General features: G+C 53.6%; 10 protein-coding genes across 10 annotated transcripts; 5 read left to right on the top strand and 5 right to left on the bottom strand.

Moving 5' to 3' along the window:
- Positions 1-122: 122 nt before the first annotated feature.
- On the top strand, positions 123-2576 carry MYCGRDRAFT_107616 (uncharacterized protein; the record flags this gene model as incomplete). The annotated part of the gene is made up of 1 exon (XM_003856987.1): positions 123-2576. One exon carries the CDS (start codon positions 372-374, stop codon positions 2574-2576), a length of 2205 nt encoding a protein of 734 aa, XP_003857035.1.
- Positions 2577-4987: 2411 nt separating this feature from the next.
- On the bottom strand, positions 4988-5902 carry MYCGRDRAFT_89984 (uncharacterized protein; the record flags this gene model as incomplete). Its single annotated transcript, XM_003856596.1, has 3 exons — positions 4988-5181; positions 5236-5689; positions 5741-5902. The coding sequence occupies 3 exons, from the start codon at positions 5900-5902 to the stop codon at positions 4988-4990; spliced, it is 810 nt and encodes a 269-aa protein (XP_003856644.1).
- A 1153-nt stretch (positions 5903-7055) lies between these two features.
- On the bottom strand, positions 7056-7881 carry MYCGRDRAFT_107615 (uncharacterized protein; the record flags this gene model as incomplete). Its single annotated transcript, XM_003856595.1, has 2 exons — positions 7056-7703; positions 7756-7881. 2 exons carry the CDS (start codon positions 7879-7881, stop codon positions 7056-7058), a joined length of 774 nt encoding a protein of 257 aa, XP_003856643.1.
- A 344-nt stretch (positions 7882-8225) lies between these two features.
- Positions 8226-9618, top strand: MYCGRDRAFT_107614 (uncharacterized protein; the record flags this gene model as incomplete). The annotated part of the gene is made up of 2 exons (XM_003856988.1): positions 8226-8338; positions 8529-9618. 2 exons carry the CDS (start codon positions 8226-8228, stop codon positions 9616-9618), a joined length of 1203 nt encoding a protein of 400 aa, XP_003857036.1.
- Positions 9619-10057: 439 nt separating this feature from the next.
- Positions 10058-12652, bottom strand: MYCGRDRAFT_102837 (F1F0 ATP synthase subunit alpha; the record flags this gene model as incomplete). Its single annotated transcript, XM_003856594.1, has 11 exons — positions 10058-10600; positions 10658-10724; positions 10778-10794; positions 10850-11026; positions 11082-11160; positions 11214-11256; positions 11310-11791; positions 11844-11964; positions 12020-12076; positions 12137-12294; positions 12511-12652. 11 exons carry the CDS (start codon positions 12574-12576, stop codon positions 10215-10217), a joined length of 1653 nt encoding a protein of 550 aa, XP_003856642.1.
- Positions 12653-12844: 192 nt separating this feature from the next.
- MYCGRDRAFT_54090 (uncharacterized protein) lies at positions 12845-13841 on the top strand (the record flags this gene model as incomplete). The annotated part of the gene is made up of 4 exons (XM_003856989.1): positions 12845-12922; positions 12976-12999; positions 13062-13121; positions 13172-13841. 4 exons carry the CDS (start codon positions 12890-12892, stop codon positions 13664-13666), a joined length of 612 nt encoding a protein of 203 aa, XP_003857037.1.
- Positions 13842-14344: 503 nt separating this feature from the next.
- Positions 14345-15242, bottom strand: MYCGRDRAFT_67149 (uncharacterized protein; the record flags this gene model as incomplete). The annotated part of the gene is made up of 3 exons (XM_003856593.1): positions 14345-14628; positions 14668-14758; positions 14825-15242. 3 exons carry the CDS (start codon positions 15122-15124, stop codon positions 14345-14347), a joined length of 675 nt encoding a protein of 224 aa, XP_003856641.1.
- A 184-nt stretch (positions 15243-15426) lies between these two features.
- Positions 15427-16646, bottom strand: MYCGRDRAFT_102831 (uncharacterized protein; the record flags this gene model as incomplete). Its single annotated transcript, XM_003856592.1, has 1 exon — positions 15427-16646. The coding sequence occupies one exon, from the start codon at positions 16574-16576 to the stop codon at positions 15911-15913; it is 666 nt and encodes a 221-aa protein (XP_003856640.1).
- A 1811-nt stretch (positions 16647-18457) lies between these two features.
- On the top strand, positions 18458-20742 carry MYCGRDRAFT_67144 (uncharacterized protein; the record flags this gene model as incomplete). The annotated part of the gene is made up of 1 exon (XM_003856990.1): positions 18458-20742. One exon carries the CDS (start codon positions 18538-18540, stop codon positions 20740-20742), a length of 2205 nt encoding a protein of 734 aa, XP_003857038.1.
- Positions 20743-21369: 627 nt separating this feature from the next.
- Positions 21370-22219, top strand: MYCGRDRAFT_32730 (uncharacterized protein; the record flags this gene model as incomplete). The annotated part of the gene is made up of 2 exons (XM_003856991.1): positions 21370-21491; positions 21547-22219. The coding sequence occupies 2 exons, from the start codon at positions 21370-21372 to the stop codon at positions 22217-22219; spliced, it is 795 nt and encodes a 264-aa protein (XP_003857039.1).
- Positions 22220-22647: the final 428 nt, after the last annotated feature.

Genomic DNA, 22647 nt, shown 5'->3' with positions numbered 1-22647 from the left:
GAGGGCTCAAACTGCTGCTTTCGTCATCCCGACCTCAACAGCGCGGAAACCGCGTATGCGCCACGATCTCACGTCCAAACTTCCCACACGTTCTTGGATACACCGCCTGACCTGGACACCCTACCAATCCACTGGGTAATACCGCCGACATATCGCCCGGTGACCATTGCTGCTGCTGCATCCACACTCTAGAATCTGGTCGCACTGCATTTCACCCATTCGACGGAGCAGTACATCCACAGCTCGGTCGATCACCTCACTCACCACGTCCGGCCTGGTCGGCCTCTGTCACCACTCGGACAAGGAGCGCATGATTGCAACAACAGCATCGACTTCGCGGGCCAATTGCCCTTTCCTCGGTCACCACCGCCATGTCTTCGCCCACCGCGTCGACTAATCCACCACCGAGACGATTCGCTCCTCAGCCGATTGAAACTACGACGAAGTCCTCCAAACAGACGCGGAAGCATTCACCGGAGAAAGAGGACGCTTCCAAAGTACGCCGATTCATACCAGAAGCGATTGACTCTTCCTCCAAGTCATCTCGAAAAGATGCTGCGGTTTCGGGGAGTAAACCGATAACGAGGAGATTCGCTCCAGAGCCGGTGGAGACATCTACGAAATCGTCACGCAAGGAACCTGCAGAAGGCAAGCCGGCAACGCGACGGTTTGCACCTCAACCGGTTGAGACGTCGCATAAAAGTAGCAGGAACAATTCAAAGGACAACACTGGGAGCTCGAGATTCAAGCCACAGCTCGTAGAGACCGTTTTTGGAGGGAACCGGAAGTCTGCTAGCCGCAAGAACACTCAAGATGATTCCACGACCAATGGAGACGAGACGACACCGAAGAGATTCACACCAGTCGTGTTGTCCACAGCATCAAGATCACGTCGGGTCGGCGAGGCGGACAAGACCAATCGTCAGGATTACAGGACCGAAGATGGCCATCAGATACATGCTCGAGAGCATAGGAAACATGCAGGATGGAAGACACCAGTGGAGGCCAAAGCTGGTCTAGGAGGAAGTGATCCTACCTCACAATTACAGCGTTTCGACTTCTCCGGCAAATTGAGAGAGCAGATTGCGCCTTCAGAAGGTGGCTCGGGTTCGAGAACGCCAGAGCGGACTCATTCGTTCCGCCTGCCGGATCTGGAGACAATCGAAAGCTCGGAAAGCGATCGTGGAGAAAGTGAACATGGTTCGGGTCCGTCATCGCGGTCTGGTAGTGCTGGACGAGGCTCACCGATTACTGCTTCAGATTCCTCCTTTCACGACTTTTACAGAAACGCCGATGCTACCCGACAACGAGACAGCGTGGATTTCGGCTCGTACTACTTCCAGCTCGAGGCGAAGAAGGCACAGCAGAGATTGCAGGAACAGGCACTGGCTGCATTTCCCAACTCCGATTTCCACGAGCCGGTCCAACATTACGTTAATGACGATATGGAGACTGACGAGATTGAAGATCGTCCTGTGCCTTGGATGGATTATGACGAGGAAGTGTTCTTTAAACGGGCAAGACGTGAGAGCTCTGTCAAGATATCATGGGAGCAGATGGAAATGCAGCGACATGCGGAGCAGCTCGAGAGGGACCGCAAGGCCGATCAAACCACCGCGGCCAGCAAAGCGCCTCCGGACAACTCTCCGTGGTGGAACCCTGACGCTGGAATGACCATACAGCAGCCAGACGCTGACATGCAGTCCATGCGTGATCGAGCTCGTCCGCCAATGCTTGGAAACGATTTGGTGTTCCCCAGATGTCCGTCTCCAGAACCGGCGCGTTTCGATGTGACACAAGGATCTGCCAAGCTTCGGCAACAAATGCTCGCCGAAAGCAACAAGCCGCAAGCTCCGAAAGAGGACAAAGGCGGGCTGTGGAATGCACCTGCGGGCAAAACTTCGAACATCTCCGTTACCAGTGCCTCATCCAAGGCTAACAGCTCTAACAAAGGCGGCGGTCTGTGGGGTGGCTTCTGTGTTGCGACACCCGCGGCGCCTTCTACTAATACTGGTGGTCTCGCGGTGCCCAACATACCCACCGGTCTTATGACCCCTCTCCCACGCGCCGAACCTTCTTCCAACCCCTTCGAACAGTCGTTCGCTGCCCGCAACGGCGCTCCAGGTGTTGTTCAGCCTCCCACACCACCGCCTGAAGGTCTCACTGGCGGCGACCTCGCTAATCTCGACGCCGTCCTTGACTCCGCCCGCGACCTCGACGAGATGATCGAACGCGAGTATCCGGATCAATTCGTCACGCAGGTGTACAACTACCTCTCGCTCGGCTATCCGACTCTCGCAAGGCCCTTCGACGAGGAGCTGTCGAAAATCTCGGGCATCCCCATCGCCGAACTGCGACAGGACGACGTCAAAGCCAAGCAAAACCCGAGAGGTCATATCCGTCTGGATCCCGCGTACGAGGGCCAGGGTGGAGATGGCATTGAAGGTAATGGATGTGCGAGATGGCGGGCATTGAAGTTGTACGTCAGGGAGTGGGCGAGGCAGGAGAAGAAGGGCTATGCGGACCAGCCTGTGTCGACTTGGGGAGCAGCGAGGAGAGGGTCTTGGGCGTTCTAGATGGCTTTTGCGGAAAGCAGGCGATGAAAATGCATTGTTTCCTGGCGCTTGGGTATGCTGGGCATATGTGTGGTGTTTCAGGCGTTCCCTTGGTTTCCGACGGAGGGTATGGAATGGACATAGGAGCACGACGACGAAGGACCGATATCGATATGCAACACAACTACGAACAGACACGAAATGAGAATGGCACGGTACAGTTGGTTCGTTTGCCTTTGGATGTGATGCCAGATCAGCCTGAATGCTAAATAAAGCTCGACCCATGAGTGAGCACTGTCCTAATGAAGCACATGTCAGCAAGCAGCTGGCGACCTCGTAGCGGCGAACACTGCTTTCCGGAATCCGTAATCCTGATGAACCAGCACTCTTCGAAAGTTCGATTGGACTACTTCTGCATCCTCAAGTTTCCATCTCCACATCCTCTCCATCGGGCATCGTCAGTCCAAAAGCGCATGTTCGCGACTCTGACCTTCATTGGTACCTGTCCGTTATTAGGCTGCCGCATATGTTTACCGTTACGCCTATTAGTCTGTCCTGCTATCGTACCTGTACAATTACTTCGACGGGCCTGCTATCGTACCTGTACGTTCAATTAGACTGTCCGGCTAACTTATCTGTACGCTTAATTGCCAGTCCGGCTAACTTATCTGTACTCTTAATTGCCTGTCCGGCTATTGTACCTGTACGGTCAATTAGACTGACCGGCTAACTTATCTGTACGCTTAATTGCCTGTCCTACTATCATACTGGCACAGCTAATTGACTGTCCGGCTAAATTATCTGTAACTTATCTGTACGCTCAATTGCCTGTCCTGCTATCATACTGGCACGGCTAATAGACCGTCCGGCTAACTTATCTGTACGCTTAATTACCTGTCCTGCTATAATACCGGTGCAGCTAATTGACTGTCCGGCTAACTTATCTGTACGGCTATTTAACAGTTCTGCTGTCGTTAGACGTAGTCTGTCAGGGTTGACTAAGCTTCGATTCACTTCACTTCGCTTCACATGCGCTAGACCGGTCTTGGCAGCTGCGACAATTTACATTTCGCAAGAGTGTCTCCAACCTGGTCGCGGCCGAAGCAGTCCTCAATCAATACCCTGCTCAATGCAAACTCGATGGCCTGCGGCCTGCTGATCGAGGCCCTCGATGCGGCGTTCGGTGTGGTGTGTTCGGGAGGCAAGGGAATATAGTAACAAGGATGTGGACAAGCGTTGAAGTTGTTGACGTCTTGACAAAAATAGAATGATATCCAGTTTCGAAGCATGTGATAGGCGGGACATCGGTGAAGTCGCAATTGAAGGCACACGTGGGCATTGAGAAAGTGAAGTGCGTCCTGCCTCCACTAGCGTCGCAGGAAGAGATTTGATGCAATAGCAAAAAGGAACTGGGGAAGGTCGGAATCGAACCGACATCTCCGAGTGAAAACACAGCACAGTGGCCATGGGGAAATACAGAACAGAGTCCGTAGGGAGAGCAGAGCAGAGTCCGCTAAGAGCACAGCACAGAGGCCATGGGGGTTCACTCTCGGTATTCTACCATTAGACCACTTCCCCTTTGATATATTGATGGAGCGGAAAGATTCAAAGGGTATATACCGGTTGTTACGGCACACTTGACTTAGCAGCTAAGGAAGGTCCAGGACTCCAGGTCGATTGTCGCTCTCGATCAAGGCGGGAGGAAAACCAGACGATTGCAACGGCTTTTCGTCAAAGTATCGGCTTTGCCAGAGTGAAGAGACATGCATGCAATCGACCACACAGCATGTTTGACCTACTCTAAGAAGTGACGAGCCGACCATCGACAAGATGACAACGAGGGAGCAGGGTGCTGGCGTGTTCATAAGAAATCAGTATCTCGATGGAGGAAAAAAAAGATGGAGAAGGCCGGATTCGAACCGGCATCTCTGAGTCAACAGTATCACAGTTCAAGACTGTGTGGAAAACGCAGGACAAGCCTGACAGGTAGCACAATTCAAGACTGTGTGGAAAACGCAGGACAAGCCTGACAAGTAACACAAGACAAGCCTGTGGGAAATTCAAGACAAGCCTGAAAGGAGACACAATCTCCGGAAAACTCAGGACAAGCCTGAGGGAGTAACACAGTACAAGACTGTGAGCAAAGTACAGTACAAGACTGTATGGAAAACTCAGGACAAGCCTGAGAGGGATTTTGACTCAGCGCCTTACTATTAGGCTACTTCCCCTTAAGCAGTTTAATCGAGGAGAACGGGCAAAAGCGTACATATCCGTTGTTTTCGCAAACGGCGAAGACCCTGCTCGGCGGTCCATTCCTAAGGCGGGAGGAAGACGGGACCTCGCCCAGAGCCGGCCTGTACATAACACTATCACGTTGGGCACGGAGGGGAGAAGTTGCATGTCCAGTCGAAAAGCTCTGTAGATTGTCCTTATTATGGCGTTGCATTCGCAGACACCGGCGCCGGTACGCTATTGTCCTCCATCTCGACCGCGCTCTCCCCTCGTAACTCGTGCGATACATGCCGCGCTTGTGCTTCGGTCCAGTAGCTCGGCGGTTGAGGAGAGTAGGGTGGTTGACCAGGTGATCTTGGGTTGGACGACAAGGCCGGAGATGTCTCGTAACTATCTGTAAGCATTGTCAGCAAACCTTTAACGTCGGAAGTGCAGGGTCAACACTAACGAGTTCCGTGTTTCGCCATACTCTCGTCCATGTCAGGGTACATGGCCTGCAGTTCCGGCTGTGGTCGATGAATTCCAGCCTTGTATTTGGCAGCCGCCCTTCTCTTCCGCCGACGGAGCAACAGGATGATCGCCGCCACGATCGCGATGAGGACGATACCGCCAACGATACCTCCCGCGATGGCACCGATGTTGGTTTCATGCTTGTCTTTTGGTCCGCCTGATTTGGAGTCAGAATCATCCTTGGGTGTCTTGCCGGGCGAACTGTCCGACCACGTCGTGTTCAAGCTCAGGTAGGGTTGTGCTGTGGCCTCGTTTGCCGAAAGGAATGCGCCGGCCAGATCGCTTTGCGGACAGCCAGTACCACACGGATTGCTCGAACAACAGCCCCAGAATGGTGGATCTATGGCGCTGCACTTGTAGAATCGACCTTTTGAGCATTCTTGATCAGGAAGCTGTGACGGCAGGTCAGGATTGGCTTCACCATTGAACATCGACTGACTCACCTCATTGTATTGTCCACTATCGAAGCTCGTCGACCGCAATGATCCAGCAGCGCAGCCGGTCGTGCCGCAAGGATTGGAAGCACAACAGCCGACGAATTTTGAGCCCGCTCCACAGGCGTAAAAGGAAGCCCCTGACGGGCAAGACATTTTCGGAGTGACCATGGAGGCGATTGTGTCCTATAGTAGAATAGGAAAGGAAGATTGGCAGAGATCAATGCGGCAAGAAGGAAAGAGACCGAAGGTAAGCCTACCTGGGAGGAATGGTAAGTATGTATGAGTTGTCCACGGCTGAGCGAAGGTCACAAGGCAGGCCGCCCAGGCCCGCCCTCCAACGGGCGGGAGGGAGACGTCGCCCGTGGCTATGTTCCAGATGCCATGCATTTCTCTGCGACGCCCCACGGGTAGAACGCAGATGAAGCTCAGAAGGGAGATCGGTGAGGGGTGTACGTTGGTCTGACCAACTCCGCAGGGCTGAACACGAGCTATGTTCCATGTCAACAGAGCCGTAAAGGAAGCTAGATCTCTTGTCAGATGCAACCCTCTGCGGTCATCCCTGCTGATTTGTGCACGCCGAACGTATGGCTCCATTCGAAAGGCGGCGTTGACAGTAGATGACAGGAATGTCAGTGACGAGCCGACTCGGCTCATATCGAAGTTTCAGTGTGCAATGTTTCAGCAAATCCAGGAAATGATTTGTGCATGTACTGTGCCGTCCGAAAAGTACATGCCGAATGCCAAGGTCAATTTGCGTGTCCTTGGAGGCTGTATGAAGGGACACATCATAGCTTACGAGATACATGCTTTATCTATCGCCGTCCTTTTAAACCGGTGGAGAGGCGAGGCAAAGCCAAGGTGTGGGTGACGCGGCATAAGGGTTGCGGTGAGATCGTTGCTCCGCGAGAACGATTCTGTCGAAGTTGGAAGAAGTCTCATCTTGGATGTTGGAAGTGAGTTCAGCTTTCGGAAGACAGGGATGCTTTGTGGGCCTATTTTTAGAGAGGAGGTGGATCTGACCGTCTTAACAGTGTCGACATGTACACTCTACCTCCATCCTTCCGCTCAAACTGCAACACTTCAACCAAACCCATCAGGCCCACCTCGTGCGGTGAATTTCACACGACAGCGTAGAGACACATTGCCGACAAGAACGTGATAGCAACGGTTCTGGTGCACATCTCCCCAATCTTGCGCGCAGCTTTCACCGTATAGGTATCGCTCGGTTGGCTTGGATGGTGCACTTTGAGCGGAAGCACGGAGGTACGGCGAAGGTACCAGCACAGTCTGATCGGCACTGTCCGGTAGCCTCCACTCTTACCTACTGCGCCAACGAAGTGAACAATCTGCCCCACTGTCGCAAATCTTCACCTTTGCCATTGTACCCGATCATCCTCAGACCTTCCCAAAGCGTCACACCAATACTGTCGACAATAGTCAAGTCTAAGTCGTCCTCCAGCCTCTGGACCAGTCCTGTGGCTGGCCAGTTGGTACAGGTGACCAGTATCGCTTTAGCTTCAGGAACAGCTGCTTTCCGGATGACAGTTTCCATCTCGTCCTCTGTACACTTCGCGATCTCTCGATTTGGAGCCGGAGTCTTGTCCATGCGGACAGCTGCGTGGACTTTGAACTCCTCGCCGGAGAAGAACTGGTTCACTTTCTCCGTGAGCTCAGGAGTGTAGGGTACGGCAATGCTAACATCGCGAATGCTGAGATGCTCCAGTGCAGCCACAGTAGCGAGAGTGGTGGTGCTACAGGGAATTCCTCCTGCGGCATCGCTCATGGCTTTCGCTAATGCACGATCGGCCTCGAGATCGTGGCCCATGAACATGCCCGAGGTTCCGTTCCAGAGAATAGCAGAGCATTCTGCGTCTGTTAGGAGCTGAGCGGCGCTGGTGAAGACGTCTGGGCTGAATTGAGAGCGGGATGTTGCGTCTGTTCCTACGGTGAGGACTCGAATGCGTGTGAACTGGGACTTCGAGTCAGCTCGGATAGTGCAAAATCCAGGCGTGACACCATACGATAGGGATGATGTTGACGTTTAGAGAAGCCAGTATGGCCGTGGTTATCGCTTCGACTGCGACATTGGAAGAAGGCACAATGAAGCCGATCTTCTTGGCCGTTCTCAGATCTGGTATTAACGACATGGCGAAAAATGTAGAAGGGCAAGCTTGACGTTCGAGCAGAGAAGATCAAGCAGTAGATTGGTATGCATATCGATGGGCAGGGACTCTTGGCATTCTCGCATGCCTATCGCTGCGATTCTCCCATGCAGATTCGTACATCTGCCTCCGAGGGCATCGCCATGCACGAGAAGCGCTGGTACGGAGTGAAGATAGCATCACAATGCTATCCTTGCTCCGCTGGGGGGGTTTATTGCTCATGCGTACAGCGTGGAAAGCACTCGCCAGGATGCCAGAAACAAGTGTCGCCAGCGTGAGATGGCCAGAAGCTGGAATGGTCTCCGACGTAGTTCTCCTAGACCGCGACAATGATCTCCATGCTGTACGAGCGAGATTCGCACCAAAAGGAGAGATCGCACATGCGTCACTCGACTTCTGTCGGTCACGTGCGAGGCAAATTCTGGAGAAACAGCCCGAAGAGGTCCGCGACCGCCTTCCTGCCCCGCCCCCAAGGAGACCGACAATTGCGAAACCAGAATTCCGTCGGGACTTGTATTTGTGATTCACAAATTACAACATCCTCAGTGCGTAGCGCCCTTGAAACAATAGCCTTCTACTGTGCGTGAACGAACGTCCCGGTCAGCTTTTCACACTTGAACGACTGTTCGTAGACCAGACCAGGCCAGCGCACAGTCCACCGGCACGGCAGAAGCGATCTTCATGTCCTCGATCATTGCACCACGATCCAACATCGGCCACCACCAAGCGGAATACCCACAGCAGCAACATCACTCACAATATCCCACTCCGACGCAGCGCAGCGCAAGTCCTTCCGCTCCACCCTACTCACCGATCACGCCAAAAGTCCAGCCGGCCCTCCCAGTCACAAACAACACTTCACCCGCCGCGTTTGTTCCACCTGAAAATGGAGGGAACTTCACATTCTCCCACCCAAACACGCCCGGCCAACAACCTCAGCCGGAGGCGACCTCAACGATGAACCCGCCAATCGCACAATACATCGCTCCACCACCAACATTACCGTTCTCCGGCGAGGATTCGACAGATGCGATAGCATTAAGAGCCGCAATTTCAACCCTACAGTTCCAGAAGAAGAAGGCGCAGGATGATCTGAAGACTTTGGCAGATATCAAGAAGCTGGCGCTCGATGACCCAGAGCACTTCAAGGCGGAGCTATCAGCGGGCAAGCTGAAGGAGGAGCGGCCCAAGATTGGCGATCTGCGAGCGATTCTTGATGGGTCGAATGGCAGCGATAGTGACGATGAAGAGGAGCCGGTCACTCTGGGCGCTGAGAGGGAAGACGAGGCCGGAATTTCAACACAATCGACCGAGCTGCGGACTGAGATACCAGACTCACAACCCTCCCAACCCTCGCAACTGCCATCGAAGAGGTCTTCACGATCATCCATGGACATCGACAAAGCAAAGTCCTTCCCACGAATACCAGGCCCACAAGACATAGTCAGAACACCCTACGTCAACTGGGAGAAATACGGCGTGGTAGGCGGCCCACTAGACAGCATCCACGCGCAGCAGCAACGATGGCCCGGTAGCGAGAACTTCACACGAGATCGAGGCAGAGAGTACTCGATAGCAGCGCCCTACAATCCATTTCTGGACGCGCTCGAGGCACAGCCGAGACATGATGGGCAGGAGATACGCCAGGATTCGGGTTCGACGCCTGTGTCGGCCACGGGCACGATCAGCGAGCATCCGATGGAGACGAGGAGTCGGAATTAACGAGAAATGCTTATGAGCTTCACGGCATGATAGACGATACGTGCGATAGAACAGCGTAGCACAAAAGCGAAATGACTATTGTGGGAGAGCATCTCTACCACTCAATCATAGTCAACTTTCGATGATCCCCTGCGTCTGACCATTGCAGTTCCCTCATCAGTGATACCGTCCTGCTACCTTATCTGTTTGGCAGGGCCGGACGTCCACTACTTTACTTCTCATGTCTTTGTACCGTCAGTCAAGGCGCCAGGTATGGTTACTAGTCTTGTCAAAAGCCTTGCAACAATAGACTATGAAATGTGTCTCTCCACGTATTGCTAAGTTATCTGGAAATCCTGTAAGGAGTACGCGCCAAGTGACTGGGTACAAAGTCGTATCTCGCCAGTGCTTGACCAGTCTCTCCGGCACAGACACAACGAGTAACACGTTCAGACAGCATCACTGATACAAAGGAAAAGGTTCTCGCGTATCTACAATGCTTTCGTTGCACCGTCTCCTCCTCTACCACAACACCCGCGAAGGACGTCTTGTCGTCTCGGAGAGCTCAACCTTCGCCTTTTGTAATTGTACACACACCCAATCATTCCAACATTCCTCTACGAGAAGCTTGAGATGAAGCTGGTGATGCTGCTCTTGAGCTTGCCCTCGAGGTCCTTGCTCAAAGCACCCTCCTTGTCAATGGTGGACAAAAGCTCGGACTCGTTGCTGCGGAGGTGGCTGAGGTAGTCGGACTCCCACTTGAGGATCTTGTTGACGGGGATCTTGTCGAGGTGACCGTTGACACCGGCGTAGATGAGCGGCACCATCTCGCTGACGGGCATGGGCTGGTACTGCTTCTGCTTGAGAAGCTCGGTAAGACGCTCGCCACGGCTGAGGGTCTGCTTGGTGGAGGCATCGAGATCGGAACCGAATTGGGCGAAAGCGGCGACCTCACGGTATTGGGCCAAGAAGAGCTTGAGAGATCCGGCGACTTGCTTCATGGCTGTTGTGATGGTCAGTGGGGGCGCAGACATTTGCAATGCGGGATTGATTCACTCACCCTTGAGCTGGGCAGCGGATCCGACACGGGACACGGAAAGACCGACGTTGATGGCCGGGCGAATTCCCTGAGGTGAAAGTCAGTGAGGGTGCGGAAATGAGTACTTTGTAGGGGACCGGCCTTATAGAAGAGCTCCGCTCGAAGGGTGTCAGTAAGTGTTTGCATGTCATTTGGGTTGCGTGAATGACTTACATTCGAGGAAAATCTGTCCGTCGGTAATGGAAATGACGTTGGTTGGGATGTAGGCAGACACATCACCACCCTGAGTCTCGATGATGGGCAGAGCAGTGAGGGAACCACCTCCGTGGGTCTTGTTGCTCATCTTGGCAGCACGCTCCAGCAGACGGGAGTGGAGGTAGAAGACGTCACCTGAGAAGTGTCAGTAAAGGTGATGGGAAGACCGATATTCCAAAAAAAGGTCTACCGGGATACGCTTCGCGCCCGGGGGGACGACGGAGAAGGAGAGACATTTGGCGGTAGGCCACGGCCTGCTTGGAGAGATCCTGAATGAGTGTTAGCAAATCGTCCGGTCTGACAGTTTCAGAGCCATGCTTACGTCGAAGATGATGACAGCGTGCTTGCCGTTGTCACGGAAGTACCTGCGGTCGAGGTCAGCAACTATTGAACGAGCGGATTCTCAGAATACACTCACTCTCCGATGGAGGTACCAGTGAAAGGCGCGATGTACTGAAGAGGAGCGGCCTCGGAGGCGGTGGCGGCGACAATGCAAGTGTACTTCATGGCGTCGTTCTCCTCAAGAGTCTTGACGAGCTGGGCCACGGTGGATCGCTTCTGACCAACGGCGACGTAGATGCAGTAAAGCTTCTTGGTCTCGTCGTTACCCTCGTTCCAGCGCTTCTGGTTGAGCATGGTGTCGAGAGCGACGGCAGTCTTTCCGGTCTGACGATCACCGATGATCAACTCACGCTGACCACGGCCAATTGGCACCATGGCGTCGACGGACTTGAGGCCGGTCTGCACGGGCTGGTTGACAGACTGGCGGGGAAGAATACCAGGGGCCTTCATCTGGGCACGGCGGCGCTCGGTGGTCTTGATTGGGCCCTTGCCATCGATGGGGTTGCCGAGAGCGTCGACGACACGACCAAGCATAGCCTCGCCGACTGGGACATCGACCTGCGGCCTTGTCAGCGTTGTGCTACATAGCCAGATATCCGCCATAACCCACAATCTCGCCGGTACGCTTGACGGTCTCGCCTTCCTTGACCAGACGATCGGAACCGAAAAGCACGACACCGACCTGGCCGGCTTCGAGGTTCATGCACATTCCCTTGACGCCGGAGGCGAACCTGAAGTGCCAATGTTAGCCATGGTCCGTGCACTCGAGTGTATTGTCCCACGTACTCGACGAGCTCCTCAGCCTGGACGTTCCTCATGCCGTAGACACGAGCGATACCGTCACTATCAAATCTGTCAGCGCCTGTGCTCCTGCGAGTAGGCTATTGTGTTGTCCCATCATACCCGACAGTCAGGACGCGACCAGTCTCGGCGAGACCAGTGTCCTCCTGTACGCCACGGATGCGCTGCTCGAGGATCGAGGAGACCTCGGTCGGCTGGGCCTTGGATTCGGAGGCATAGCCACGGGCGAGCGTGGAGGCGATGGCGGGTGTGGTGCGCTGCTGTCGATGCAAATCCAATGTTAGTGTGCTGTCCCCTAATAGCCGAGAGCTCGCTCTCTGTTTCCAGTACGCCTGCGCGCGCGGCGGAAGCTCCAAAACGCCTCAATTTGTCCTCCAATGCCACTGATGGCTCCTTTGAGCTGGCATATCGACATTTTGAGCGCCATTGGAGCTCCCTCGCTGGCGTTGGGCGGCGCGGGCGTGGTGTGTACGTACGGCGACGATTTTGCTGCTGCTGGCAGCGGCCACGCGGGCGCTCGTCCGGAGCGCGGTGCGGAACATTGTGATGGCGATGGAAGCTGAATGTATTGATTACCGCTCCCACTGCGGATGATGAGTTGATGTTGAGCGGAGAAGGGCGGTGGTGAAGTTCGTCGTTGGACGGCAAGCTGTGAGGAGGAGAGAGACTCTTCCAGTTTTCGCCAAGGAACTTGCCGACCGGGTGGATCCGGCTTGCCGGCGGCGCTGAGTGTAGAGCGCATGCTCTCACGGTTCCGACGACATCCAAAACAACCTCACCTCATTCGAAGTCATTCAACAGAACCACGGAGACCGAAGTGCTCTTGTCTCCAGGGCTCGCGATAACTTCAGGACAATGGCGTTAAATTTGGAGAAACAACTTCTATTTGTGAGCTTCAACCAACTTCTCAAGCTGCCTCAAGTTGCTGACCCACTTCGCAGTATGGATCATATCACCACGATTCGGTACGACGACGGGCATATGAGCGCGATCTTGATGATCGACGACTGACAGATCGCACTTGAAGGTCAATGTCGGCATTCACATCATATTCGTGCCTGTCCTCCTTTTGACCGGCTTCCTATTCGTACGAAATCACTTCCTCCCTATCATATGCATGCTGACAGACATGTCAAGGCTACCAACACGCCAGCAATACCACTTCCAGACTGGGCAGAAATACCCTACCTCCCACTCAATCTCGGGACCTTAGCATGCGTGATGTATAGCTCATTATACATCTTAATGGAACCCGTGGCCGGAGCCATGCTCGCTCCTCTTTTGCTTGCCGGCACAGCCTACGCAAACCACTTGACATCCACCTACGGAATGACCGCCAACTACGCCGCGATCGCCGTCCACGTGGCCTCCTGGATCTTCCAGTTTGTCGGCCACCTTGCCTTTGAAGGCCGAGCCCCAGCGCTTCTCGACAACTTGGTGCAGGCTCTCTTCCTTGCACCTTTCTTCGTCTGGCTGGAGATCCTGTTTGTTTTCGGCTATCGCCCAGAGCTGAAGGCTCGTCTGGACAAGGCGGTTCAGTCCGAGATTGGGAAGTTCAAGGCTGACAAGGAAGCCAAGCGATTGAACGGCAGCGTGAAATCGAATGGATCTGCCAACTGCCATGCGAAATGACGAGAGTGAAGTGCAGTTCAACGCGTTGGTACACGCGCTGAGTCCTGATGATTTTGATGAAGATTACTTTGAAGCGTTCCGCGGCATAGATTTGGGCAGGGGACAGGTTTGCGGGATGACTGCGGATATGATGGAAGTTGAAAGCCTAGCACTTGTACAGATTGTTGCTTCACAGGCCATGCATCGTTGTTTGATGCGGACTCTCAGCAGTGGATCGGATACGTTCTGATTGCTTCGAACAGTGCGCAAGAGCTGCGGTCGTACCCGCCAGAGTACCTGCGCGTCAAAATAGAATGACCCGCTTGCTCATCTGCCCTCCTAATACAAAATCCTGTTAAGATATGTTCTTCATTCTACTGGCTTAATTGAACGCCTAGCAAGCCGTGCTGCTATCGTAGCTGTGGGCGACCTGCTAACTCACCTATACGCCTAATCAGCCGTCTTGCTAACATACCGGTCTTCTGTCTGCTAACTTAGCCGAACGACTCCATAGCCGTATTCGCGCGCTTACCTGTACGGCTGCTAAGTTACCTGCACGCCTACCTGTACTTTTAGATAAGTTGGCATGTCTTGCTAGCCCGGTAGTAAGCTGAACACTTCAATTCCAGTATGAAAGAATCCCAATCGCCGAGCGCCTTCGCTAATTTGATATCAAAGCACAGCACAACCACATTTTCGTCAGCTTGCAGCCTCGACTTCTTCCATAGCGGAGTCCTTTGCGATATCGTCCACTGTATCCAGTCCGTCCTGTGGTTCTTTTGATCTCTCCGCCGTGTTCTGTGCCTGAACATTCACAGATCTCTCCTCCAACTTCGGCTTCCAATCTCTCACGTGCTGCACGGGACCACCTTCAACCACCACCTCCTTGAACTCATTTGGCCTTCCCAGCGCCGTACCCTGTAGCCTCGTGTCATCCGCCGCCTTGCTCAGCTTCTTCTTCAACGCCGTGAAGAAGTCATCTCCTTGCATCATTTGTCCACCAACTCCCATCCGAGCGATACTATCGTCCGGTATGATGCCCGCCACACGCTTGATCTCGCGGTACTGAGGAGAATCGTACCATCTCGTAAACTCTCGCACGTCCTTCGTGTCCTCGTCGTCACGCTTGCGCTTTTCTGCGACCTTGCGTGCGGCACCACCAGAGGGAACGTCGGCGACTTCTGACAAGGGCTTGCGCATGCGCTCTTTCCAGGCTTCTTCTGAGGGGTCGGAGTAGGGTATTAGGACACCACAGTCGGACAGCGCCATGCGCAGGTCGGTGATGGTCGGGACCGGGTCATTATGGCTGGACCAGGCATGTTGTGCTGTGGTGGAGGCGAGAAGGAGGAGGTGACGCTCGGCGAGGTTGACAAGAGTGTCGAGGACTGAGGGTTTCGTGCTGTGGAAACCTGCGGCTCGGAGGGTGTGAATAATGGCGGGTCTGAGGAGCGCGCGGTGCAAGTCGTGAGCTTGCGACATGGTCGCGCGAGTGGGATGTTGTCGTTTCTATCGCAATATCATGGCGCGGACAAAGTGTTGGCACAAGCGAGCATCGAAAGGCCCGAGGCGTGTGACAATCACTGCGTGTCAGTGTTCGGGCTGGACTCGAATCGCTGAAGTGCTTTGAGCTCTTTCACTTGTGAAGTTCACATGCGCGTGTAAGTAAGTGCCTGAGGCAGAAAATTGACATGGCCGATATTTAGAATGATACCGCCTATGACCACGAGCGCCTCATGTGTCAATCTTGAACCTTCCAGGTTCACTTCAGTCACTCAATCACATATTCCCTATCAGGTCACTACACATTGACCTAAACATATGCACAAGAGTCTTTCAAATGTTCGTTCCCAACCTCATTCCATCTCTTCCCAGATCGCGCGACTCAGTAGCAACGGGTATCGTCGTGTTGAAGACTCGAAAGACACAGAGCAAGCCGAAAACTTTCGCAGAACAGACACCAACACCATGAAGCAACCACCGACCCTTGCCAAATAGGGTCATGAAAAAAGACGGGAAGAAGCACATAACAATGTGCTGTATGCCAATACGCTCATGCTTTTCTCCGCAGAATCTCGACTCTCCATGTTGAGCTCGTCGGTCGGAACGACGTAGCAGCATGCATCAGCAGAGTCGGTTCTCGCCCTCGAACACCCTCCTTCTCTTCCCTCCAGACTCCTCAAATCCTAGAATTACCAGTCCCTTGCGGGCCAGGGCAAGTGTTGAACGAATGGCCCGCAGTCAATGCCCATTTTAACCAATCGCTGTTCACTCCGAATGCCACCTCTGTTCGCGCACGTACATCTCGCGACCTTCTCTCTTTCTCGAGCCGTCAGTCTCCTCCTTGTATGCCCAGTATTCGTGCAATCGATGCTCAGCATACGTCGCATAGTCAAAGTCGATCTGGCTGATCTCATTCTGTATTAGAGCCCATATGCCCCAATATAATCCTGGAATCCCACGGAACTGCTCCACCTGGTCGTAGAGCCGGTCGATATCTTTCTTGAAATCAATCTCCACCGCGATGTTGTCCTCGTCGGAGATGGAGTGATATCTGTATGAACCAACATAGTGTTTCAAGAACTCTCGACGCTGTGATCGAGTCGGAACTTGGCTGTGGTCGCATGCGAAACCGCACCATTCTGCGAAGTGGTTGGCAATGTCAAATGCAGCGTGACCCGGTGTGGCATATTCGTAGTCGATGAACTGAACTTCCTTCTCAACGGACTCGCCGTTCTGTGAAGAAGGATCCGTTGTCGGAATGATCACGTTGCCAGATAGAAGATCACAGTGGGCGAAGACGTAGTCGTGTCCATCGAAACCTGGCATGTCACCAAACTTTGCTGATACTTCAGCAACTTCGGCCGTCAACACCTTCTTGCGTTCCTTCTCTTTGTCCGTTCTAATAGGAAGCACCTCCAGCCACTGTTCCATTACGATCCACGTGTTCGGCGACGGCCTAGTCTGGTTGCCGTTCTTCGTTGCGAGGTGCTTCTGACTCTTGTCGGGACCGTCAAGTATAGGAGTGGACGTAATCGCGGAGATAGGCAGAGCGCCGTGCCATTGACCCAATCGCTTTGCTATTTGACAATACACCTCCGGCTTGCGAAGGTCTTCCGGTGTGCACACATCGCCCGGTATGAAGGAATACATCAAGCCATTGTCAAAACGGGCAAGGAGCGGTGGTGCCAGACCAAGATTTGCCAGTAGACTGTGTGCTCGGAGCTCTCTCTCGCGATCTATGAGGATATCCGTGTCCTTGCCATATGCTCTGATCAGAATAGCATCCAGCTCTATTTCGAGGTCCGTCTTGCCCGGGCGTCGTTTTGTGGCTTTCATAAGGGTATTTGTGATGCCGTCAGTGAAGCGGACGAACTCGATCGCGCCCTCCTCGTTCTTCCACTCCGGCGAATAGGCCTCGACAAGCTCTCTCGCGCACTTCTCGCCATTGGCATTGTCGAAGGATAACTTGATATGCCGTAGAGCAAGTGGGGAGTCGACTCGATCGTCTCGGTGGCCGTTGGTTGTGCTGGCTCCCGAAGACATTGTACTGGTTGTGCGATCAGATCCTGAGAGAGCTCTCTCTCATGATACAGATTTGGAAATCCTGGAGTCGCAATCGACACGCGGCGTTTCGTTCGGTCTACTAGGGAAACTCGGCGGTAGCTCCTGGCAGAGGCTCAATTTGCGTGGACAAGGGTCGGAAAAGAATGGTCGGCGGGCGACGCGGTGTGGTTTCGTAAGGCCAGTGCGAGGTTGGCAAATTGAATGTCCGTGTGAGCGACTTGTGTTTGAGAAACCGCGGTTTGAGGGACTAATTCGAGGGTTTGCTTTTTGGACGGGAGGATTGTGCCTGGAAACCTTCGGAGTAGTGGTGGACCCTTAGGCTCTGGTAAATGCCTGTGCCTTGACGTTGGCGTGCAGAGCGGGGACGTTGTGGCCCGAGTCAGGTGCGCTTTGCATGTGAGAGAGAGCCAGGGCGGAGAAATCGGTCGCATCGTCGTTTCCATCTCGACATCACCGTCGGCAAGAGGTGTGATCTGCTCATCTTCCTCAACATTTCAGGCTGTTTATCGTATCGAGTGCGTCCATATCACACTCGCGCAGCAGCAGCACTTCAAGTACGCTGCATGGTTCAAGGGCCGAGCTCGATGGAGGCTTCCGACGGTAGCGATACACGCTCGGTGCAGCACATGCCGATCTCGTGGACAGAGACAAATTTCTCCGATGTTGGCAATTCAGTTCCGAACTCAATGACCTTGGGACCTTGTACGAAGCTGTACCCGACATACACACTCTCTTCTTTATGGGCTGCACTACAGCCATTCGACGCAGAGGATTGCGCTCGTTTACAGTCCACGACTTTCCTGGTACGCGACCCTGAGCCCCTAGTCGCACTGGCGGTGCCAAGGTCCAGTCCGGCAATGAACCACAAAGGAAGGTGGTCTCGTGTGAAGAAAGGGGCAGACATCGTACCAGGACTCGACGTCCGGCTTTATGAACATATCACGGAGGCTCGTTGACGAGTGGCGCCTGATGCATCTGATCACAGCAATCGCAGCATGGTGGCTGAAGCAGCCGTCTTATCAGCCAGTGAGGTGCCTCGCTGCTCTTATCGCTGCAAGCTATGGAGAGACTGCCACCAGAACGTACGCTCTGCGTAGTGGGCTCATATTGCCGCAGGAGCATGATACCGAGCGCGCGTTATCTCGTTGCTCATATACAACGTAAGCCCATCACTCACATTTCATACCGTACAAGACCAAAAGTGCCACGAACAAACGGACAGGATGCCTGCCCATGAGGCGAGCCCGCTGCTACCAAGGACTGGAGATCACGGACTTGGCCAGATAGTCCGAGGCGATGAGGTCGACGCTGGTGGTCCAAGTCCGGTCATGGAAGAAGAAGCAAAGCTCTTTGATATCCCAGCTGGTGAGAGACTGGCCTATAACGACTACACCACCATCGATTGGCTCCAGGATCTCGTAAAGGACTCCTCTCGATTGCGTGCCATACAGACGAAGAAAGGTGTCCGGCATCGAGTGACCATCTGGTTCGATCAGGCTTCTGGCTGGATTGCCGCAGCACTCATAGGCGTATTCACAGCCTGTGTAGCTTTCCTCGTGGACATTGCTGAAGCGTCCGTGAGCGACTGGAAGATCGGATACTGTGCGACGAATATCCTAGCCACACGAGAGGCATGTTGTCAGAAAGGGTTCCCGAGTCTCAGTGGGAGCGCCAACACTCTCGGCGAGACCGCATCGGACTGTATACATTTCAAACCTTGGTCGAACAGCTTCGCATCGTCCTACGCTATCTATCTTGCCTTCGCCCTCGTCTTTGGCATCATCAGCGCGAGCGTGACACTCCTCACCAAGACATCTCTCCCTGCCACAGCACCAACAGCCAAAGACAGACTGTCCTCACACGCACCATTAGCTGGCAAAATGATGTACATGGCTGCGGGCTCTGGCATCCCCGAGATCAAAACCATACTCTCCGGCTTTGTGATACCAAACTTCCTCTCCTTCCGAGTATTGGTCGTCAAAGCTATTGGAGCCGTCTTTGCCGTTGCGACAGGCATGTGTCTGGGTAAAGAAGGTCCATTTGTGCACATCTCCACTTGTGTCGGATGGTTGGTCGCCAGCCACTTTCACAAGTATCGGGACAATGGTCGGAAGATGAGAGAGATGCTTTCGGCAGCTTGTGCGGCGGGACTGAGTGTTGCCTTCGGAGCACCGATTGGCGGTGTATTGTTCTCGTATGAGGAGATCTCGACGTACTTCCCTCGGAAAGTGCTGTGGAGGGCATTTCTGTGCTCGCTTTGTGCTGCGGTAACACTGAAGGCACTGAACCCAAATGGTACCGGCAAACTGGTTCTTTTCGAGACCAACTACGGGACAATGTACAGTCCTGTTCACTATCTGGTCTTTGTAATCCTCGGCATTGCAGGCGGAGTTTTTGGCGGACTCTTTTGCCGTCTCAACTTCATCTGGTCGAAATGGTTCCGGGGCTTCGGCATTATCAAGAAACATCCTGTCCTGGAAGTCTTCCTCGTCGTCCTCGTGACAGTCCTCCTTCAATACCCGAATCCTATTGCCCGCGAACCTGGCGACATTATCATCAAGAACCTCCTCGTGGACTGCAGTTCGGATGCGTCCGCCACCACTTGGATTTGCGAGCAGGAAACCTCCACCAGCTCTCGGTCCTCATACTACGCATGGCTCATCCACGGCACCTTGACTAAACTCGTACTGACGATTGTGACCTTCGGCATAAAGGTACCATCCGGCGTGATCATACCCGCCCTGGACGCAGGCGCCTTCTTTGGTCGCCTAATAGGTCAGCTCATCCCATCGATTTCGCCCGGCATCTTCGCTATGGTCGGTTCTGCCGCCTTCCTCGCTGGCGTCTCAAGGATGACAATCAGTCTGTGCGTCATCATGTTCGAGCTAACGGGAGAGCTGGAGTATGTGGTGCCTCACATGACTGCTATTTTAGTGGCGAAATGGGTTGCGGATGCGATTGGGAAAGACAGTGTCTATGATCTGGCACAGTCGATCTTGGGACATCCATTCTTGGATGTCGAATGTGCCATGGCAAAGGTGCAGAGATTGCAGGCAACAGTGGAGGAGCTGATTCCGCCCAGACAGACGATGGAGGAAATTACGGTTGTGGTGCCGGAATCGAAGGAGGTTCCACGATCGATGTTGGCGAGGAAGCTGAACCAGCTGAAGGCGAGAGGCTTGATGGATGCAGGCCTTGTTCTCGTCGATGGCGAGCATCGACTCCTTGGCTATGTCACGCAGAATGAGCTAGCCTTCTGTCTCGATCAGATGCCAGCATCATTCGAAAGCGAAGCACTGGTACGTCTCTTCGGCCAGAGTCATACTGGCGACCACGGCCTGAGCATCGCAAAGACCGTCGAGCGTACGCCGTTGACGATATCCGCAGCGGCGCCACTCGAGTATGCTGTCGAGATGTTCGCAAAGCTCGGGCTGCGACATCTCGTGATGTTGGAAGAGGGCTCCGGACGACTCGTGGGAGTCATCATCAAGAAGAGACTTGTGGCATACTTGGACCAGCTCAAGCATTCTTGATCTGCTCACTCAAATGCAACGCAACGTACATATCCCGCTAAATCGACATTCCGGTAACTTGTACGTGTCCTGCTAAATGACCTGCAGGTCTAATTGGCATGTTCTGCACGGTTACACGACGGTTACATGTACGGTTACATGTACGGTTATCTGGACGGCAAAGTAACTTACCTGCACGGCTTCGGAGGCGTGGTTGACAGCTTACCGGCACACGTACCTGTACGCCTATTTGTCAGGTCTGCTAGGTTGGATGATTTTCGCATGTGTTGCCTCAATTATGCTTGCCAATAAGCTGGCCTGCTCACTTCCCTGCACGGTACCGATGTATGTCCTGCAGAGTCAAGTGCCCGGCGATCTGTACGCGAACTGGCGTGTACTTAGACGTGTTCGCTAAACGAATCAGCATGTGATGGCTGCCGCTCGCAATGGAGTGTCTTCGAAGATGTGCGGCCTCTTTCGCATCTATCTAGGAGTGAGGGAGGACCGATTTTCCATTTCGAGTGTAGATGCCTGAATTTTTCAGGCAAGAACTTTTGTGCATACGCCTCAATCCAGAAAAGGCTCTCTCTCTTCAGAAACAAATACCATTTCTCTTTCATTGATCCTCTGGAGTATCAATAGGCGGTCATGGCTGGACCACCAAAGAAGAAGCAGAAGCGCGAGGAGAAGCAGGAGGGCGAATTACCTCAGAAGAAATACTACCGCCAACGAGCACATGCCAATCCATTCTCGGATCATGATCTAACATAGTGAGATCGTCCTCTCGTGAAGAACGCAAGACAACATCGCTGACTACCGTTCCAGCCCGGAGTCTCCAAGTGCAATGGATTGGAGCCAGCACTATCCAGCTTTCGTGCAGAAAAACACCTCAGACGAAAACACACATCCTCAGTTGACCAAGAATGTCACAGTCGCAGACATCGGCTGCGGCTTCGGCGGTCTCCTCTTCGCCCTATCTCCCAAAATGCCCGACTCCCTGATTCTCGGCATGGAGATCCGTACATCCGTCACATCGTTCGTCCAAGACAAAGCGAAAGCTCTCCGCGCACAGCACGCCTCCACAGGCGAGTATCAAAACGTATCGTGCATACGCGCCAACACGATGAAGTTTCTACCGAACTTCTTCACCAAAGGACAGCTCGAAGCGATCTTCCTGTGCTTTCCGGATCCGCACTTCAAGGCCCGCAAGCACAAGGCGCGGATCGTTAGCACGACGCTGAACTCGGAGTATGCGTATGTGATGAAGCCAGGTGGGAAGGTGTATACGATTACGGATGTGGAGGATTTGCATTTGTGGATGGTGGAGCATTTGGAGGCGCATCCGAGTTTTGAGAGGGTCGGTGAGGAGGAGTGCGGGCAGGATGAGGGTGTGGCTACGATGAAGACTGAGACTGAGGAGGGCAAGAAGGTCGAACGCAACTCGGGAAAGAAGTTTGTGGCGGTATTCAGGCGGCTCGATGATCCGCCGTGGCCTTGATGCGGCGTGTTGTGAGGGATGGTATTCGTTATAGTCGCGGCCTCGAAGATTCGTCTGAACGATTGATATCGACACATCCATAGCACGTTCAGCCATGCAGAGTGCGCCTCTCCGTCACACTCTCCGCAACATCGGCAGCAGTCCCTGCCACTGTTACCATAGACAGCAGCATCAACGCTCTCCTCCCGACAGAGGTCGGACAAGCCCTGGTTCAAAATATGATCCTTGTCAGGTTACATAAAGAATAAATTCGAAGTGAATGCAATGGGTATACTAAACTATGCTTCATCAGAATGCCCGCTGTCGTCGTGATTTAAAATGCAACAATATGCAGCCATGATAGATGCAACTCTCACCATCCAAGATGCGCCATCCAAGTCCTTCGAATCCAAAAAGCCATCTCTCCGTCTCAAACAAAGGACGTAATC

This window comes from Zymoseptoria tritici, chromosome 1, assembly GCF_000219625.1.
Source record: "Zymoseptoria tritici IPO323 chromosome 1, whole genome shotgun sequence".
Classification (NCBI taxonomy): domain Eukaryota; kingdom Fungi; phylum Ascomycota; class Dothideomycetes; order Mycosphaerellales; family Mycosphaerellaceae; genus Zymoseptoria; species Zymoseptoria tritici.
Note: the sequence above shows the minus strand (reverse complement) of the source record. Positions and strands in the feature narration are given on the sequence as shown.